This window comes from Monodelphis domestica, chromosome 4, assembly GCF_027887165.1.
Source record: "Monodelphis domestica isolate mMonDom1 chromosome 4, mMonDom1.pri, whole genome shotgun sequence".
Classification (NCBI taxonomy): Eukaryota; Metazoa; Chordata; class Mammalia; order Didelphimorphia; family Didelphidae; genus Monodelphis; species Monodelphis domestica.
In genome coordinates this window covers 241788515-241804990 of record NC_077230.1, presented here as the reverse complement: position 1 = coordinate 241804990, position 16476 = coordinate 241788515, and the positions used below count along the sequence as shown (strand labels likewise).

Here is a 16476-nt window from a genome sequence, read left to right as displayed (position 1 = left end):
GGCCCAAGGGGAGAGTGTGGATGGAGGGGTTGAGACCAGACACAGGGGGCGTAGTTTGAGGCGGGACCAGATCAGAGTGAATCGTGAAGGGGGCGGGGACAGGTCCAAGAGCAAGATCCAGGGAGAAAAATGTGGTTAGGGATGGGGAGGGATAGGCGGAGGGCGGGGTAGATGGAGGACGGGGCGGGATCTGAGAGGCTGGGCCCGAGGGGCAGGGCTGAGCGGTCTCGTCGCCATGGCAGCGGGAACGCGCCACGCCTCCCGGATCCTCTGCCAGGGCCGGAGCAGGAGTCTGGAGCAGGCCCTGGTCCAGCGAGGCTCCCAGGACTAAGGAGACTAGCCCTGTGCATCGATTTCAGGTAGGGGGCGGGCAAGCTCGAACATCAGATCCGGAAGAATACTAGGCCTAGGAATTCTTCACCTATAAATGGGGATACTCCACTCCTTTACGCAGTGCTGCTGTGGGGAAAGAGCTTTGTGAACCTTAAAGCGCTCTGGAAATGTGAGTTATTAATTTTTAGGAACTAAAGTTATGAGGCAAGGGTGACAAAGAGGCCTGGAGCATGCTGTGAGCCTGCAGCGTGAGGGTGGCATTATGGCTCACGCCCGTGTCCAGGTAGTGAAAAGACAAGGGAAAGCCCACCTGGGCATGGATGGGAATGAATGAATGAAACATTTATTAAGAGCTTACAATGTGCAAAGCACTGCGCTAAGGCTGGGGATACAAATAGAAAAGTAAGACCGACTCTGCTTTCAAGGAACTGGATTTAATGAAAGGGAAGAAAAAGGGCTAGGAGGGGGGAATGTAAGGGAGAGGGGCCTTTATCCAAGAGTTTGGTGGTTCTGAGCTTTCTGTAGGCCACAGATTTAGCTGAACACAGCATTTGATTCAGAGCTTCAGAGTCCTGATCTACCTGTTTGATAGTGTTAGACTTCTTTTTCTCTTTGGGCCAACTCTTATTCACCTCTTTCATCCCAGTCCCTGGGAGTATAATATTGCCTTAAGCAGTGGGCAGGTTGTCAAAACAAGGCCAGGGCACAACAACATGTAGCTCTAGTGTTATCTCTGTGCCAGATTTCAGGCTTTGTAGGGGCATGATACTTTTTTATGATAGAAAATTGAAATTCCATTTTCCTACTGATATGCCATGGAAATATTGATTTTGTGAATTAAAACTGAAAATTGAGGAGAAGGGTAAGGAGAAACCAAGATTTGGTAATATTTACAACCTGCCTTGGCTTTCTAGAAGTTTCTGCTTGGACAAAGCTATAACTAGGAATTTCTGTACTTATATTAAGAACTACAAGCCACACCTAGCAAGAAGCATGAAAAGCTCCTTCAACTGGGGAGGGGGACAGGACATCACTCTACTATAGGGAAAAAGAGACCTTGGGACACTGGATTGAGGTAGGTATTAGAGAATAGGTCACTCCAATGTGGCAAAGGACTATAAGAGCTGCCCTATTGGGTTGTGCTCACTCCAACTGTGTTATGGCTCTACTTTCAAATATCTCTTGAGAATAAAATCATAGGGAGTTACATCTAGTTTCTTTAAATGAAATCTAGGTATGAGAGAACAAAATACTTTTTTTCTTGCAAATACAAGGAATTTCTACTTTATTATTTTTGTAATCTTTGTTATTAAGGTGATAATAGTGAGAAGGGCGTTAAAATCTCTATGAAGCAGGCCTGTTTTAAGTTCACTTCAGGCTGAGCTTCTTGCTGATTAGGCCCCTGCTTTTAAAACTTTGTAAGCTATAAACAAATTGTCTTCAGTTTAGAAAGAAGGAAGCTTCTGTGGGAGAGATGACTTTAGTTCATTTAAGCTTCCAACATTTTTTTTCTTTTCCCATATCTTTGCAGGTCCTGCTCTCTTACTCTTCCTTGTGTTTGATTCCTGAGGGTGGTTTTGACCTAGCCCCCTTAGAGCCACAGAAAATGGGGACCCCTGTGACCATGGGGTATTGTAATCCTCTACAGGCAGGAGAGCCCTTGGTAAGCATCTGATCTTTCATTCAGATAAGTGTGATGGTGTCATGAGGTTTGGGGCTTCTATAGAGTCCAATAATTGAGGTCTTTGATTCAAAGTTTAGGATCTTGGGGGGAATAATCACTCAGCTCTGTCCTCCAAATGTCCCACATTTATATTGGAATCCTTTCTCTTCTCTAGCTCAATAGGATAGCTGTGATATTTCTCTCTGCACTGCTAGGAATTCATTAAGTAAGGAATATAGTGGAATGTTCCATTTATTCATCACAAACAAACTTTTAAATAAAAAGAAAATCCATGTGTATTTTAGACTTTAGTCTAATTAGTTTAGAGGGAAGTTAAGAGTTCAATAGAGTAAAAAGTGACCTGGTAGTAGTCTGGTCCCTAGTTGCAAAGATGATCCAGTCTCTATAGACAGGCTAAAGCCAGTTGTTGCATTTTATACATTCTTCACATCATAAAATCATTTCATGTACCCAGCAATCTAGAAGTGGGAAGAGTGGAAGGATGAATTGAGATATAATGTGCAGATATGTTCCACCCAAATTATCCACAAGGTGTCGCTGTCCTTATTTAATTTTTATCCAGAAAGCTGACTTTCCGAAGGATAACTGGTGGCTCGTTTTTTTTTTAAGTAGAAAAAAAATTTTTTAAAATTAGTATTAAGTATAATTACATATCAGCTTTGGTACATTTTATGTAAATCATTAGCATCTGGTGGTTCTTTTATTAGCTTTCTACACCCCCTTCCCCCCCGCTGTCTCTCACCATTTTACTTCTTTTCCTCTGCCACCTACATACTTATATACTTACTCTGTCTCACTCACCCGTCTGTACTTTGTCACCATATCCTATTTCCTTATGCGTTCTCAATTTACTACTCTTATCTCTTTTTTCTATTCTTGTATCTTGGTTATGTGTACGTGTATGTGTGTGTATAGTCAGTCTTCCATTGTCTGTGCTAGTGGGGGAGAACAGAAATATAATCCTCCAGACTCATGGGTGATCCAGAAACTATTTATATTTGATTTGGTAATACAAAGAGACAAACATATATATGGATACATACATTTAGACAGTCACAGTACTCACACTGAATGTGACTCTACAATGAATATGCATCCACATGAAAGGTCTATTCAAGAAGTATTGATGAGCACCTATTTTGGGGTTCAATATTGTGTGTAGCTCTTCTAGGGAATGAAAAGTAATAAAAGCCATAGCTCTCAGGGTAGCTGGGTGGCTCAGTGGATGGAGAGCCAGGCCTAGAGATGGGAGGTCCTGGGTTCCAATATCACCCCAGATACTTTCTAGCTGTGTGACCCTGGGCAAGTCACTTGACCCCCATTTCCTAGCCCTGACCACTCTTCTGCCTTAGAAACCAATATATGTTACTGATTCTAAGACAGGAGGTAAGGGTTTAAAATTTTTTAGAAATCATAGCTCTTAGCAGAATCAAGAGAATGATATGCACAGTAACAACAATAACATATGATGAGCATCTATGAATGACTTAACTGTTGTCAGCAAGGGAAGGATCCAGGACAATAAAGAGTTGTTCACTCCAATGGGTGGTCTGATGCCGTGGAGGAGAGTGATGGAGTTTGAATGATGATTGAAGCATACTATTCTTCACTTTGTTTCCTTCGTGAACTTTTTTTGCATGTGTATAAGTGATGTAAGTCTTCTTTCCCAACATGGTGGACATGGAAATATATATTTCATGATAGCAAATGTATAACCCATATCATATTTCCTGCTATCTTGGGGGGTGGGAAGGATATGGAGGAAGTAAGAGAACATGGATTATAAAATATCAAAAAATGATTATAAAAATTGTATCTACATGTAATCGGGAAAAGAAAATACAGTAAAAATATTTTTTTTAAAAATCATAGCTCTTATACCCTCATGAGGGAGACAGCAGCACCTAAAATTATGGTGAAAGATACAAAATAGAAGGTCTAAGGATGACAGGAGAGCAGTATCAATTTAGCTGGAAAGGGACCTTATAGGTCTTCAAATCCAACCTCTTAATTTCTACAGATGGAGAAAAACAGAGACCCAGAAAGCTCAAGTGACTGCCCTGAATCACACAGTCGAAGGTGGTAGAGGTTCAGACGAAAGTGAGAATGAGGTTTGTAGTCAGGAGAGAAGGTTATGTAGCAGGTGATACTTGAATTAGGCCTTGAAGAATATGCAAGACTTGGTTAGGCAGAATGGAGAGAATAAATTATTCTAGATGTGATGGAAGGTATGGAGGCAGAAATGAATGCAATCTATTTGTGCATATATATGTATATATGGCAGATCTCTATCAATCGCTGTCATATATTCATATAGAGATGTATGTAGGGCCTTAGGATGCCTTGTTGTAAAAATATGGTAAGAGTAGAGACTTCTGACAATATGGCAATAATAGTGGTAAAACTTTCCATCCTGTGTTTCTTTGTAAGCAGCAAGTAGAAACGATGTTCCTTCTCGCCTATGGCTTTGCCATCTCCAAATCACTGATTTCAATTGGTTGGTTATGGGCCTCTGTCTTCATATTTCCCCTTATTTTTGGCAACTTAGGGGAATCCTCCCATAAATGACTATGATATCACCGGAGGGATTTAAGGGTTCTGATACTTGTAAGGATTAGACATAGGATGAGAGCCAAGGCTCACAGGCGAGACCTTGGAAGGACTACTTTCTAGGGTGAACTACTGTAGGCATCCTGAAGGCTCACGGGGATAATCCGACCCTGGACTCTATAACAGCTCACTCTTGGGCTGCAGAGTCTTTTTCTCCAACAGCATGAACTTGGGTTCTACTGTGATGAATGTCCTGTTGTTTCAAGGACAATGGCCTCATCACAAGTGACAGCAGTTGTAGCAGCAACAACGTCTTCTGTTGCCTGGATGTTTTCTGTCCGTTGTTGTATCATCATGTTCCAAACTCAAGATCAAAGGGCCATCCCTGAAAGAACTTTAGTGGTTGTCTTGACTGTCTTTATCACATATTTGGGTAGAAATTGTAAAGAAGCAGATTTTGGCTTCATAGAAGGAAAAACTACTTAAGTGGCCTTGAAAAGTAGTGCATTCCCCAATACTACTGATAATAGGCTAAGTGCATATGGATGGAGTGCACATTGAGTGCACCTGATGGAGAAGCTATTGAGGAAATTCCTGTTCAGGTACAGGTTGGACCAAATAATTTCTGAAATTCTTTCTAATTCCAAGTGTAGTTCTCATTCTTTGGCATCTCGATGACAGTAGGTAGACATTATCTGGTTGAAAGATTGAAGCTCCTTCTAAGTAATGAATGTTTGCTATCAGTGACAACTAGAATTATTAGAATCACAGCATTTTGGTGCTGGAAGGTATCTTAGTTGAAAACTAGTTCAATCAATACTAGACCAGGATCCCAAAACATCCCCAATAGATGGGTATCCAGGCTTTGCTTGAATACCTATAGTTAGAGCAAAACTCATTTTAGTCTTGCATATTTTGGATTTATTCATTCAACTTTGTTTGTAAAGAATTTACTAGATGTAAAGTATTGTGTTAGACTCTGAGAATGCAAACAAAATGAAAACCAGTCCTTGATTTCAATAAGCTTATATTATATCGAACCTTTACCTTTTGGCTATTGTTATTCTTTTTTTTTTTAATTTCATTTAATTTTATTTTCAGATCCAAATTCTTTTCCTCTTACCTCTCCCCTTCCTATTGAGGAAGCAAGAAAAATATAACTCTTATTACAAATATGTATCATCACATTGTTATTAATTCTTCTTCTCCATGACAGCCCTTAACACACTGAAAGGTGTCCCTCAGGTTTCTTCAGGTTAACAAGGAATGATGTTAGTCCAGCTCTCTTGATGTTCCAGTTTGGCCATGTTTGTCCTTCCTAAAATGTGGCACACAGAATAGAATACAGTACTCCAAATGTTGACTAACTGTGACAAGGAAATCACTTTAAAAGACTGATATATATATATTAATTTAAGGTCGCCAAGGAATTCAGCTATGTAATTCCTAAATGAAAACTCAAATCAGCCGTCAGCTTTTTATAGAGTTTAATTACAAACAGGAGGAAGAAAGGAATTAGAGATAGAGAGAGAGAGCGAAAGGGGAGAGAAGGGAATGGGGCTTAAATACCCCCTCTGTTTAGGCTGGGCCAAAAGGCCCAAGCCCTTAGATAGCTGGGGCAAAGAAAAGAGATCAGTCCCTATTACTCACGTGACAAAATGGAGAAACAGTCTCAAAGGCCCCCACCTTCAGCTTCCTTCAGAGCAAGCTTCTCAGAGCATACTTCAACCACTCAGACAAACTCCTCAATCACCACCCTGAGTCTTCAGACCCCTCTATCTTTAAGGAAACCATCCAAGTTCCCTCCCCTCAGTTCTCACATCTACCAATCACTGTCCATCAATTTCCCTGTGCCAATGGAGGCTCTAGCTTAACCCAGGACCGCCCAGAGGTCTCTGGCTTTGCACATGTCTGTTGAAGGTCATATTTTAAAATAATTAAATCTTTGATCCTTTGCTACAGCCCTTCCTAAATCCTGTTAACCTGAGTAGGGTAGAGATTGGAATAATTAAATTTTGATCTATGCTGCAGCCCTTCCTCAATCCTGTTAGGACTGAGTAGGGTGGAGATTGATTCCAAGTATCTCCATTGTATCAATTCTAAAATCAATCATGACTCAAAGAAATTCCTGTTCTATGCTTAAGCATAGGTCAAAGTCCTTTCCATTGTTCAGCAAAAGGTTTCTGTCCTAAAGTAATCTTAAGAAGGGAGGAGGAGGAACCTCCCATGCCAATGGGGTTCACATTCCAATAGACTATCAGTAAGAAATTTTCCAAGTATGAAATTTCCCAATGGTGAAATTTCCAACATTTATAAGTCTAAGGAATTTTAAGGTTTACACTAACCCAGGAAGAGTACCAGAACGATCACCTAGTTTTGAACTCTGTGCTCCTTCAAAGTGTCCAGGTGTTGACAAAGTGAGCTTGAAATTCACTTAAACCTCCTGGTCTATGTAACATGAACCATTGTCCAACCATGCCATCTCTATCCAAAATTTATGCAGTCGGTTGTTTTCTACCTAACCATTACAGACTAAAATATAGATCTACTAAGCTTTGTGGTGGGATTATATAGTTTTTAGAGCTGCACTAGATCTTAGAAGTGGTTTAGCCTTATTCCTTCATTTATAGAGACCCAGACAGGTGAGAGAACTTGCTCAAGTTTACATAGATGGTAAGTGGCAGAGCCATGATTCCAACCCAAGCTCCCCACTCCCAAATCAGTATTCTCTCCAGTCTATAAGACCTGGGTTTGACTTCTGCCTTCAAACTGACTGGCTTTGTGATCTTGGGCAAGTCACACTGGACTTCGATTTCCTTATCTATGAAGTAGAGAAAATAATAATTGTACCACTAAACTCATATAGCTATTATAAAGAAAGTGCTTTATAAACCTTAAATGCTATAGAAATGTAATTTATTATAGCACCAGGATGTGGGGACGAGGATATTCAAGTTGATACTTAACTTTTAGCAGCTCCCCAACTAGTACCTCTATATTTATTTTACTTCCTGTCTGTGGTCAGAGACTATATGTCATTTGTTCAGTCATTTTGGGCTCTTCATGATCTTATTTGGGGTTTACTTGGCAAAGATACTAGAGTGGTTTGCTGTTTCTTTCTCCAGCTCATTTGACAGATGAGGAAACTGAGGCAGAGTTAAGCAACTTGCCCAGGGTCACACAGCTAGTATCTGAAGTCAAATTTGAACTCAGGTCTTCCTCACTCCAAACCCCGAGTTCAATCCACTGCACTACCCAGCCCCAGGGAAAGCCCTCCAAATACTTTACAACTTTATATACAGATCATGTAGATTTTATATTTGCTTTAATATATTATAGAAATTTAAAATCTCTCCCAATCCTGTTGTTGTTCAGATGTTTTAGTCATGTCTGACTCTTTGTGACCCTATTTGAGATTTTCTTGGCAGAGATAATGGAATGGTTTGCAGATGAGGAAACTGAAGCAAACAGGGTTAAGTGACTTTCCTAGGATCACTGGGCAGAAACTGTTTGGCAGTGTAATTCAGACAGCAGTGTCAATCTAGCTGTTTCTGTCTTTCAGTTTTCTAGAAATCTCTCTTCGTTTAGGTGTCTTCAGGAAAGATCATTCATTTAGTTGGGTGCTGCTGTCGTTTATCATCATGAAACTTTAGTGGCAAGAGCTCCACATGAAAGCCCTGTGCACTGGCATAGAAACAAAAGATCTGGCTTCTCCTCCTGGCTCTCCTCTTGACTTCCTGGGTGACCTTGGGCAAGATAGGGTGAGATCATGGAGGGTTCCACCCAGATTCAACAAAGACCTGGGTTTAAAGCTGGCCTCTGACGCTTACTAGCTCTAAACACTGGTTCAGCCCAGACTACTGGATGCCCCCCAGCCCCTACTCTCCACACATCCTCTCCACTCCCACCTATGTTTTCTCTTATTAGAATGGAAACTCCTTGGAAGGCAGGGACTCTGCTTTTTGTTATCTTACACCCCCAGTATATACTTAACCCAGTGCTCAGCACAGAGCAAGTACTTAATAAATTCATGCATTGCTAATTAGTTATGAAATTATGGAATGGAGCAAGTGAGCCCCGGTTGTTTTGGTACTCCCTGGGAAAGAACACAGCGGCAGAAGGAAGACGGCTGCCAGTCTACAAAGGCTCAGAATGAAGGGATGGACAACAGAGAAAGTACAGAGACAAGAAGTGGAAGGGGGAACAGAGGACTCTATGGGGTCAGGGGACAAGAAGTGGGGAGCCACAGAGAATCAGAGCTGGGAGCCCCCAAAGGGCCTGGATAGGTGCTGGGGGGCAGGAGTTTGAGCTTTCACTTTTCTAGGGCCGAAAGGGCTCCTCCTGATTTAGCATTCACTACCAGATGTGATCTTTGGTTAATATAGGATAGAGTTGATAATGGCTACTTATAAACGGACTTGCCATACTTATTAAGGGCAGTGTCTGTCAGACCTGAACAGGTACGGCTTTAACATAACGCTTTATCTAGTCACCTAGCTGGGGGCCCTAGCAGGAAACTTCACATCTATGAAACTTGGAGGGAATGATGCCATCTAGTCCTTTTAGCTCCTGGGGTTCCTTTCTCAGAGATCAGAATGACCATTCTTTGCCTAGGCAATGATGCCTGCTTTGTTCAGCTGGGCTGCCAGGCAGTGCAGTGAACAGAGTGCCAGGCCTAGAGTCCAGCCAACCTGAGTTCAAATTTGATCTCAGACACTTACTAGCTGTGTGACCCTGAGAAAGTCATTTAACCCTGTTTGCCTCAGTTTCCTTACCTGTAAAATGGCAAACTGCTTTAGTATCTTTGCAAAAACAACAACAACAACAACAACAACCCTCCAAATATGGTCACAAAGACTAAAAACATGACTAAAAATGACTGAGCAGCAACAACAATGTTCCAGGCACGATGAGTAAGGCTATGGTTTTAGGGAAGAGAATGGAAAGGGAAAGGAATAAGCATTTTTTTATACATATATTATACATTTTATACAGTATCTACTATGTGCCAGGCACTATGCTAAGTACTTTTTAACAAATATTATCCTCACAATAACCCTGAATTTAGTGCTATTAATATTCTCATTTTACAGTTGAGGAACCTGAAGCCAAAAGCAATTATATGACTTGCTCAGGATCCCATAGCCAGTATCTAAAGTCACATTTGAACTCAGGTCTTCCTGATTTCAGGCCCAAGGTTCTATATGATGTGCCACCCAGCAGCTTTAGTGTTTGGTAAAGCAATATTCCATTTTGTACTTAAGGACATTTCAACAATTCCATAAGCCTTAAATTCTTTACCTGAGTCTCTACCAAAAGCCTTGTTTTTCTATGTTTAAAATATATTAATTTATATATTTAAATTATACATATAAATTAAATCTTAAATTATGTATTTAAAATATATTCTTATTATTTTCAATAACATCTCTAAGACAGAAGGGCAAGGGCTAGGCAAATGGAGTTAAGTAATTTGTCCAGGGTCACAGAACTAGGAAGTATCTGAGGCCTGATTAGAACCAGGCTCTCCTGACTCTAAGCCTGGTGATCTATCCACTGTGCCACCTAGATACTCCTGAAACTCTCATTTTTTTTAAACCTTTACCTTCTGTCTTGGAATCAATGGTTTCAAAGCAGAAGAATGGCAAAGGCTAGGCAATGGGGGTTAAGTGACTTGCCCAGGGTCACCCAGCTAGGAAGTGCCTGAGGTCAGATTTGAGCCCAGGACCTCCTGTCTCTGGGCCTGATTCTCAATACACTGAGCTACCCAGTGGCCCCCAAACCTTCATTTTTGATGATTGAATCATCCCTGGTCTCTATGGCACATTGCTCCAGATGCAGGATGATATAGCTGAGAGGCCACTGGACCATACTTGGAATCCTGACCTTGTGCCTTAGTACTGTTGTCTTCAGATAAGTCACATTACCTCTTTACACTTCAGTCTCTTCCCCTTTAAAATGAAGAAGTTAAAACAAAAAACAAACAAATTAATTAATTAATTAATGAAAATAAATAAATAAATAAATAAATGAAATGGAGTTAAACTAGATGTTCTTTCAGGTCCCAGTAGTAAATCCCTGGAATCAATGAATCCTAAGGCAGCCCTCCCATTGAATTTTTTCAAAACTCCCAAAATATCAGCATCACAATATCACTAGTAACCAGTTCTTAATTTCCATTCTTTCTTTCTCTTCTTTTCTTTCCTCCCCATATCAGTTTACTCTCTCTATTTAAAAAAATCTTATTCTCATCTCTCTTTTTGTCCCCCTATCCTGCTCTCTTTATGGCCTAGCCTTGTCATCTCCAGGCCCATCTGGAAGAAAAGGTCACTGTGTTTAGTGTGGGAAAAAAGAAAAAAAAAAACTCCCCCAGGTTTTGTGTGTGTGTGTGTGTGTGTGTGTGTGTGTGTGTGTGTGTATGTGTGTGTGTGTGTGTCTGTGCGAGGACCGTGCCCTGCTAGCTGCTGCTTGTGGCAGAGGCTGCTCCAGCCCCTCCATCCTGAGGTTGTTTCTATAGGAACAGCTCGCCCGCTTCTCCAGCAGAGGCCCCCCAATGAGCATGCCCAGTGCGAGGCTTCACTTTGGCTCCTGCCTCTCTTACTCGTAAGTGGTTTGTCTGGGACTCCAGAGAGATCCCCTGTAAACTGAGGGGAGAGTCTTTGTGTGCAGAGGAGGAGGAGGAGGAGAAGGAAGAGGAGGAGGAGGAAGAGAAAGAAAAGGAAGAGGAGGAAAAGAAGGAGGAGGCCTGGTTTTGGGGACTAGGTCCTGGAAGAGCAAGGCGGGAACAATGCTGGCCTGCCTGAGCAGGGGGAATTTCCTGGATATCCTTCAGGAGGGTTTCACTGAGGTAATTGCCCGCTCTCTACACTTCTGGCCTTTCCTTTCCTACCTATCCACTGGGCTGTCTCTCCCTCAGCCTCCATCCTGTGCCTGGGCAGCGTGACAGCCTGAAGCCCCTGTTGGGGACACAAAGGGGACAGACCCAAAGTGCCTCCTGATTTCTTCTCTTGTCACTCACCAGTGCTCAGAAGGGCAGCGTTTTAAGAAGTTCCCTCTCCAAAGAGCCTGGGATTTTCCCCAAGCACACTCTTTGGGCGCCTCTGAATTTCTTGGAGGAGTCTGTAAATCTCTGGGTCAGTCTAACTGGCCAGAGGACACTGTAAGGACCTGGGGGGGGGGGGGAGGGAAGCAGCCTCAGGAACATACTTTAAGGAATCAGAATTTCTAAGGAATGAGAAAGGATGAAGAAGAGCAGGCGGGGAGGTATCTACAGGGACTGGGTTTTTACCTTTGGATCAGGAGATTTCTTCACAGCTGAAAAACAGGGTGTCCAAAGGAGAGCTCTAAGGAAGTTGTAACCCTAGGTACTGAGCCTCAGGCAGGGGAACCAGTATATGTTCCAGTGTAGGATCAAAGGAGATCATCTATGTAAAACACTTTGGAAACTTTAAAGCATGTATATGTCGGTTTTTAGTATTTCATTTTCATCTTTATGAGTGAATGAATTAAAAATGAAGAAGCATATGAAAATGAGTCTACAGAAGATGAGCCTACTTTCCAATGCTGTTGTTCAATTATAAAAAGCATTTTATCCCCCCAATGTCCTCAGACCATTAAATATAGATCATTAAATAAATATAGTAAACATAATAATAGTTGGATAGGCACCTGACCTCCGACTATTTTGTCCATTAAAAAATATTAGAAAAACAAGATAGCAGTAACAATAATAATAAAATGATGATATTTCTACTAGATAGAAACAGGGTCACTTAAGGCCCCTGATTAGAAATTCTTTCACCAGCAAGGAATAGGGTAGGGAATATGAGTGTAGGCTTTAGGGTGTAGGATGTAGACATCTTCCTATCCCAAAGAAGAACTGGGATCCATTTTCTTCTGTTCTCAGTAATTCCCTCTCTTTCTTCCAAAACCTGAAAGTTCTGACTTATTTTCCTCTCTTCCATCTCATTTATAGCAAGAGATCCATCATTATTTCTGAGTGTGGTTTCCCTCATCGGTCTCATTTAGTGGGGCCCCCACAGGGGAAATCCAGGATTCCCTTGACACAGCTGCATTACAGGCCTCCTTCCTTAATTCCTGTTTCCAATTATGAATCTCTGCAGCCTGACCTTCCTCAAAACCTTCCCCAGCCTAGGCCCCTTCCTGTCCTCCTTGTCTCATTCAAGATACAGAGGGTGTGTGTGGGTGGGGGGAAGGTTGGGGGGTAGCCTTCCCTAAACCTAGATATTGAAAGTGAACTTTCTGGGTCTCTAGTATCAATGCTACATGCCAAGGAAATGAGTGGGTGAGTGATGGATTGGGCCTGATCCACAGCCCCTCCACTCCAAACCTACCATCTTTAATTCTTTGCATTATTCCTGCCTAAACACCAGAAGCACATCTTACTGCCTAAAGAAGTCTTACTGATGAGTTACAGCGTGAGATTTTTAAACACAGAAGAGACAGAAAGCTACCCATTGTAAATACCTGCAGTGTCCCTTGGCCCCTCCTTTTCTCATTCTCAGTCCTAAGACCCCCCTTGAACCTTTAGCCTTGGATTCAGAGGTCTGACATGCCTGCTAATTCTAATGCACAATAACCCCCTCTCAATCAATGCCCCTTGCTAGCTGCCATATTGTTCGTCCAGGAGAAACAAATGAACACGGGGTCAGGCTTAACATATGCCTTATGCTTACCTCACTGTGAACCTATTTACTGAACCCCACACACAGAGCCACTGTATGTTTAAGTGATGATCAAATGAGATAATGGTTGTAAAATCTTTTGTGAACCTTAAAGAGCTATATAAATGTTAGCTATTATTATTTTTATTGCTATATCATTCTTCTAGAGGCTCCCTGAAAGACTCTTGGGAACAATTCTAGTAGCAGACAGGGTGACAGAGATGATACATACTTCATCTTGTTTCCATATGTATCTGATTTATTCTTCCCCTTCTCTATAGTTTAATAGCTTTTCATTCCATATAGCTTAGACATTAGGGGTCTTTGCTATGGTAATATCTGTGAAAAATGTTGTTCTTAAATTTTTATGATTCATGTCTCTGTATCTGGGCAATAGTGGACAAGAGTTATTATTATTATCTAAATCTCATATTTTTCAAATACTACTATTTTATTTCCAGACCTTCCATTGAGAGGACCAGGGTACCACATACATAGACTTGGCCATCTTTCTAATGCCTTTGTGTTGCTAGCAACAGCTTCTGTCCCCTAGTTAATTTAATAAGGAAAGAGAAGGGCAGTGGAGTTTATTTTTGGTAGACAATTGGAGTCCTTCTAGATGTGGTAGAAACACAGCTATATATTTTCATCTCTTGACTTTCCTACTTCATTCTTGACTAAGACTATCCTCTCAACTTTGTCAGATCCTAAGCAAATTTATTTGCCCTGATAAGTTCACAACATCCATTTGCATGACCATGGCATGATCCCTTCTTTAACACATTCACGGAATGGAGTGAAACAAGGCTGCAATCTTTTTCATTCTTTACTATGCAGCCTTATTTAAAGAGTATAACTGAAGTTCTAGTGTCAAGGCCACATTTCAGTTTCTCTGAGACACTAAAGTTTAAAAAATTGTCCAAAATTGCTTACCTTTTCAATAGGTGAAGGAGTGTCTGAAGGTGGGGAGAGAATTTGGAACACAAGATTTTTTATTTTTTTTCCCTTTTAAACATTATTTTATTTGGTCATTTTCAAACATTATTCATCGGAAACAAAGATCATTTTCTTTTCCTCCCCCCACTCCTGTCACCCCTCCCATAGCCAGCGCATGATTCTTCTGGGTATCACATGTGTCCTTGGTCTGAACCCATTTCCATGTTGTTGGTATTTGCATTGGAGTGTTCATTTAAAATCTCTCCTCAATCATATCCCTCAACCCCTGTAGTCAAGCAGTTGCCTTTCCTCGTTGTTTTTACTCCCACTGTTTGTCCTCTGCTTGTGGGTAGTGTTTCTTCTCATAGATCCCTGCAGATTGTTCAGATACATTGCATTGACACTAATGGAGAAGTCCATTATGTTCAATTGTACCACAGTGTAACAGTCTCAGTGCACAAGATTTTTTTTTAAGTTATAAATAATGTTTAAATATTATCACAAGTCTTTGAGCACTCAAATCCAGGGACTACTGTGTAACTATGGCAATATTCCCAAGACACATTAGAAAGAACACATGTAAATTAATCCCTTCTATCTAAGTTTGTTTAAGGTCAGTTCTACTTAGAAAGAATAGCAAAGGCTTTTAATTTTTGAGCTAGTTAACAACTTTCCTATGGTCTTTAGGATCTAAAAATGAAATCCTAGAGTTTTCTACTATTCACTCAGGACATATGTCCTTTGGGTCAATACCTTGGCTTGTACTTTTCTCCATTTAATGTGTGTGTGTGTGTGTGTGTGTGTATTTCTATAGTATGCTTCTGGAGATGATTCAAACACATCTAAAGCTTTTCCCTACCACTTAGTGGCTTTGGTGTTGGACTGTGATCTCACTCTTCATGACAGGGGAAATTGTCACCAGAAACTAGGTTGAAGGGTCCCAATTATGTAGATAGAAGGGAAAGCTGCTGCTGCTGCTGTTGCTTCCAAGAGAAACCTGTCCTTAGAGGCAAGGTTCTCTTCCACCCAGCTGCTGTACTGGCACAGACAACAGGGCCACTCCCACTGCAAAGTGAGTTTCTGCCATATTTCCTGCTCTGAAGAACAGAACTATGGCACCAGTTCCAATAGGCTGATGACCTAGAGATTCTGATTATCCATGCCAGTTCTGCCTTTTTTTTCTCCATTGATACAGATACTATTCACATGTTTTGATGGGAGCTGCCAAACCCTGCAGGTCTAGACGATTTCCTCATTTTCTTAACTGCTATGCTCCTGACCAGGCCAGGTTTCTCCCATTTTAATTCTGCAACAGCATTCTGACTTTTTTGCTTTCTCTGTCCCATGATTATTAGTGTATCCCTGTGAATGTTGACTTTGGTTCATTTGTTAACATGGATTTCTACAAGTGATATTCTCAAGCCTGAGCTTTCTTAGAAAAGCTCTTGGCGGGGGCAGCTGGGTAGCTCAGTGGATTGAGAACCAGGCCTAGAGACGGGAGGTCCTAGGTTCAAATCTGGCCTCAGCCACTTCCTAGCTGTGTGACCCTGGGCAAGTCACTTGATCCCCATTGCCTAGCCCTTACCACTCTTCTGCCTTGGAGCCAATAATACACAGTATTGGCTCCAAGACAGAAGGTAAGGGTTTAAAAAAAAAAAGCTCTTGGCATATGTGTTGCAAGATTTAAATGGGCATAGGGTCTGCAGCTTGGTTTTGTAGACAGGTACCTTCTACCAACGCACCACCTGGTCTGGCATACAGGATATACCCCTACATCGGTGGGCTTAAGACAATGGGCACCTTTTGCACACTTGCCAAAGAAAAGAGATGCCTCAGAGCACTAAGCTGGGGATGAGGAAGGAGAGATATGGAGGTTTAGAGACCTTGCTTAAGGTAAGATTGGTCTGAATGAACCCATATCTAGCCAGGGAGCAGACAGTGTTCTCACTGACCTATAAAAATGCTAACATAAAGCAATTCTGTACTGGCAGAGACTCCTCCTTCTTACATATGGGCTGGCAGAATTTCTTTAGCAGGTTTTTCCCCAAGGAGGAGGGTAATGTGGATCTATTACTAAGTCCCAGCTGCCTCTGTGGCCTCTTAAAAGCATAGTGAGAAGCTGTGTCTGGTCTCAGCCCCATAAAGAAGGAAATAGAATGAGTATGAGTAGGGCTTCGAGGCAGCAGCTGCTGGAGTAAGCATCTTTCTTGTGCTTATTACCAGGTAGAAAGACTAACATTCAACCCAACGAGAGGGCCCTGATGTTCTGACAAATAATTTATCCCCTTA

The 16476-nt window shown here is 41.5% G+C and overlaps 1 protein-coding gene across 8 annotated transcripts in view; it reads left to right on the top strand.

The window, feature by feature from the left end:
- Positions 1 to 213: 213 nt before the first annotated feature.
- Positions 214 to 16476, top strand: part of DIXDC1 (DIX domain containing 1) — a 74135-nt gene continuing 57872 nt past the window's right edge. For 2 of the 8 annotated variants that reach the window (XM_016433861.2, XM_016433860.2), the window contains exon 1: positions 11137 to 11414. In XM_016433861.2, coding sequence (XP_016289347.1) covers positions 11355 to 11414 — 60 coding nt within the window. In that variant the 5' untranslated portion in view covers positions 11137 to 11354. Of the gene's footprint in view, positions 503 to 1864; positions 1997 to 11136; positions 11415 to 16476 lie in introns of those variants that run through there. The other 6 variants (XM_056794409.1, XM_056794408.1, XM_016433864.2 and 3 more) reach the window with 6 other exon arrangements.